At 41.3% G+C, this 4,676-nt stretch overlaps 1 protein-coding gene across 1 annotated transcript; it reads right to left on the reverse strand.

Annotated features, from left to right (window-relative positions):
- Positions 1-2,885: 2,885 nt before the first annotated feature.
- Positions 2,886-4,346, reverse strand: LOC141282367 (uncharacterized). Its single transcript, XM_073815122.1, has 2 exons — positions 4,255-4,346; positions 2,886-3,831 (listed from the first exon to the last, which is right to left on the reverse strand). Exons 1-2 carry the CDS (start codon positions 4,344-4,346, stop codon positions 3,258-3,260), a joined length of 666 nt encoding a protein of 221 aa, XP_073671223.1. The 3' UTR covers positions 2,886-3,257.
- Between the last annotated feature and the right edge of the window lie 330 nt (positions 4,347-4,676).

A 4,676-nucleotide genomic window follows, 5' to 3' on the forward strand; every position in this document is an offset into this window, starting at 1 on the left:
GATCTTAAACACAAATAAGCACGGGAAATTTAAAAACGAGTCGAATTTTGGTCTTGGATGTTAGACCCGCATTTTACTCTTGTCTATTGAGTCCCGACCTGCATCTACAACACAAATGACACGCGAATAGCCTATTACACCCGTTAGATCAAATATTATGCAGTTCACCCGCGGGTACCCCGACCCTGCTGTTTCGTCTGAAAACAGATAAAACAGTCTCACCGTCTGCCTCAAGTTTCTATTACCAACGTTCTTCTCTTCCACGGGAATAATGTAAGTTTCCTTACAAACAGGTTCGACTATTAATGTCTTGCAGTCGCATATAAGTAGTATTCAGTATTTAGCCTTTTGTTTTTGGACAAATATCTTATCATTTAATGTGAACATTTGTGAGTGTCGATCTAAAGCACAGACAATTGACTGACAGCTGAGCGGTCAGCAGTGCGCTGCGCTTATAGCCTATACTGAATAACTAATGGCCAGATAAGTTGATAATATGAGTACAGTGATTCCAAATGAATGTCCAAAAAACTCGTAATATGTTAAATCAAAAGTTTAATAAATGTCTTTTCTCGCAGCCCTGCGCTGTGTTGGTGTAGATATGCGCCGGTGAACATCATATGCGTGATGACCTTGCAGCTTAAATTACCCTAAATTTATAGTCATAAAGATAAAAGTAAAACAACATTCGAAACTTCAAATGATGTATTTTTATTTGTGTAAACTCACAATAAGGAGAAAACCTTGTGCTTATTTATAATCATTAAAAACATGACGTGCTTTCTGCTGGTTTGGTTTTAGAGCGCGTCACAAAAAAGAACAGAAACTCAAATACTTTTTTATTCGTTTAGTCAATTTAATAATTATTTAAGTGCAACATATTTCGTATAGGCTTATTTATTTTATTATTATTTCTCAAAACAGAAACGTAGCTTAATAATCCTCTGTTGATTTAAATCTATTTGTGCATGAAACTAAACCCATGGAGGAAATTATGATATTTTAGGAGATTTATTTATAAATGAGTGAACAACGCAAATCCAGAAAGGAATTTATTTCTAGACAGCCAGTCTCGCAGAGCGGACATTTCGGTAGCTTTTTTGCGAGCTGCAGCTGTGGGTTTTGTCTAGAAGGGATACAGCAAATGCCGAAAAGTTAAGGATTAGATTTGGAGGTAGGATTATTAGGATGAAAACAGCGGTTCTGGCTAAATTAGATACAAATACATCCTACAATCGTGTGAAATTTTGTGTTTAGAGTTGGGTTTGGTTAAAGGATTAGGATAAAACAGTGCTCATCCAACGAGATTTCGTTTGCTGTATCCCTTCTATCCACAACCGCAGGCGTGGCGGGGATGTTTTAGGAGTGGCGGGCCGCCACGGTTGAATGTATATAGCGGAAACACTGGGTATGATGGTCGTACCATGGAGCTGGGGTTTTTTCTTTGATTCTCTTTTTTCGAATTGGAGCTACGACATCCAATGTGTTAGAACAAATACTGTTCAGGTTTTCTATTACAATATCTAGATCTTCAGGATTATCTGCTACATGTTTCATTTGGGACAGATCTGGAAGAGTGCTAATAAAGTTATCTTTAGTGGTAGAAATTATTGTTCTGGCTAGTCGGTAGCATATTGTGGATCGAGTGATCCTATCTAGAAGTACCGTGTATGAGACAAGGCAATGGTCTGAAACTGCATCGCTCTGAGGTGATATCTCGATTTCATTAATATTGAGCCCGAGTGACAGAATTAAGTCTAATGTGTGCCTACGAGTATGCGTGGGCCCTGTCACGTTTTGTATAATATCGAGAGAATTTAGAATATCTATAAATGCTAATCCTAATGTATCTGTTGGGTTATCAACGTGTATATTAAAGTCACCAATAGGCTTGTTGCGATAGTCGGTGAAACGGTGATTACCGGTGCTTCAGCCTCTCACCGGTTAGATCACTTGCCCACCGCGACACCGTCTTTTTGATATTTTCTTGTAATTAAATCATTTAGTTTCGTTAGAGAGAGCAAACACTTACAACTGTATGTGTCTGCTGTCTGAATCTAGCGGAGCTGAACGCGCGTCATCACAGAACAGCGGCTGCGGGTGTCAGATTTCATTAATTCCTGTCAGACTGCGCCGAGCAGACGATGGCAGAAGCCGCGTGCTTACTCGTTTTTGTTATAAGATGCATATATGATGTTTAATGTAGGCGAGATCGTTTTGTTGTTGTGTTTTTCATTAAGAATAATAATAAACCCATAATTCAAGCAGCGCTTTATGGAGGAATAGCCGGTTGCTCTGCTTGGGACTGGCGGGTTTCTGTCAGAAGTACCTGCGCACATTGACTCAAGCACTTAAACCAGCAGTTGCACTCGCATTTACACGCAAATTCATACGCGATTTAACGCAGCGTACGCAAGCACTGGATTTAAACAACAGTTGCATCTAATTCAAAAGTGAAAGTAAAATGCGCACTTCTGTCCATTTATAAGCCCCTCCCACCCGGTGAAACCGGTAACACCGGGTTTGTCACGCGCTGATTAACCGGTGGGAAAATTCTGTCACCGCAACAACCCTAGTCACCAACGATAAGAGCTTTATCTACAGTGACTACGAGGTCAGACAGGAAATTTGATATTTCTTTAAGAAAATCTGCATGATGGCCCGGAGGTCTATAGATTGTAGCAAGGACAAAAGAGAGCTGTTTATGGTTACGATCAGTTATTTCCATATTTAATAGCATTATTTCAAATGAATTCAATTTTAGTTCAGATTTTTGGTTAACTTTAAAAATTTTGTTGTATATTGTAGCTACACCACCCCCTCTCCTCGTTAATCGAGGTTGGTTCATGTTTATAATAGTAGTCTTGTGGGGTGGATTCGTTTAAACTAATGTAATCGTCTGCTTTAAGCCAGGTTTCTGTTAAAGAGAGTGCATCTAAGTTTTGGTCAGTAATTATTTCATTGACAATGGGTTCCTTATTGGTAAGCGATCTAATGTTAAGAAGGCCGAATTTTAACATTCGAGGTTCATCTGTAAACGTATTGTTTTCTAATTTTATGTTAGTAAGATTTGTACGAGACGAGGTAAACTGTGCTCTGTATTCGTTTGTTCGAGGAACGCACACAGTTGAAATGTGTTGATACTCTGGTAAGATAGACTCTAAGTTCTGCGATATATGTGATCTTGACATGTCAGAGCAGCTAACAGATGGACGGGTAGGCCGATCTATCTGTTTCCTGACCTGGGCCCTGGGTAGTCAGACTGTATTAGAATTAAGAGTATTGGTCAGATTTCTAGAGAGTATAGCATTTCCTTCCGATGACGGATGAAGGCCATCTCTCTTTAGCAGGTCAGGTCTCCCCCTGAAGTGCTTCCAATTGTCTATAAACCCTACGTTATGCTGAGGGCACCATTTTGACATCCAGTGGTGAAGAGACACTAATCTGCTATAAATTTCATCACCCCGGTAGGCGGGGAGGGGACCAGAGCATATTACATTATCTGACATTGTTTTTGCAATTTCACACACCTCTTTAATAGTATCTTTGGTGATCTCCGACTGGCAGAGTCTGGTGTCATTTGCGCCGGCATGAATAACAATTTTTGAAAACTTACGCTTAGCATTAGCCAGCACTTTAAGTTTGGATCTAATGTCTGACGATCTGGCTCCCGGTATACAGTCAACTATGGTGGCTGGTGCCTCAATGTTCACGTTCTTAAGTATCGAGTCTCCAATAACAAGGGCACCTTTAACAGATGTCTCAGCCGGTGTATTGCTTAGGATGTCGAATCTGTTAGAAATTACTAGGGGGGACTTCGATGGACTTCGCCTGATAGTCACCCAGTTAGTCGGCCGTGTTAACTCAGTTGCCGGAACCGAGCTATGTGTACTACGCGTTACCGTAGGCGCACCCGAAACAGTGTTTGAAATATTTACATTAGCGGTTTTACTGTCCTCAACGAGCGTTCGGATGTGCGCTTCTAGTTCTGCAACCTTCTCCGTTAGCCTTACTACTTCAATACATTTAACACATGTAAACCCCTCTGTGCTGACGGAAGAAGCTAAACTGTACGTGTGGCAAGTAGTGCAGGTTACAATGACAAGCGGAGTCTTGCCGTTTTCATGCTGGGCGATAGCGTCTCCGTTCGCCCGAACGCGGTCCGTGAAGCTGCATCGAGATGGGTGCTCGCTCGTTGCATGCCTCGGTCGTCTCCGGGTGCCTGGAGCCATGGTGATGTGGGGCACGCTGTACCGCATGGTGCGAATGCCGGGCAACAACTCCTCCACAGCTTCCCGCTCTGGTGAGGAAAGGTCCGAAAAACATACATCGGATGTGTCCGCCATTAGATCGAAAAGGAAGGCAGATTTACAATAAACAGACAGTGAGCAAGTGCTAGCGGGCTATATGCTAACACTAGGTGTTTATTAGTGATAGATCGTTTTACTTATTAATACTGTTCAATAATCGTCACGGTAAAGTATTCCTAAGATAAATTTGTACGTTATATTATATAGATAGGAACGAGATAGTAAGAAAATAGGATTTAGATGATGAACTCGACGGAGCTCCAATGCACGGAACAGCGTTTCCCCGTTTGTTTATGCTAGCGGGCTATATGCTAATACTGGGTGTTTACCAGCGATAAATCGTTTCAGTTATTGATACTGTTGAAT

The sequence above is a fragment of the Paramisgurnus dabryanus genome, chromosome 6, assembly GCF_030506205.2.
Source record: "Paramisgurnus dabryanus chromosome 6, PD_genome_1.1, whole genome shotgun sequence".
NCBI classification, from domain to species: domain Eukaryota; kingdom Metazoa; phylum Chordata; class Actinopteri; order Cypriniformes; family Cobitidae; genus Paramisgurnus; species Paramisgurnus dabryanus.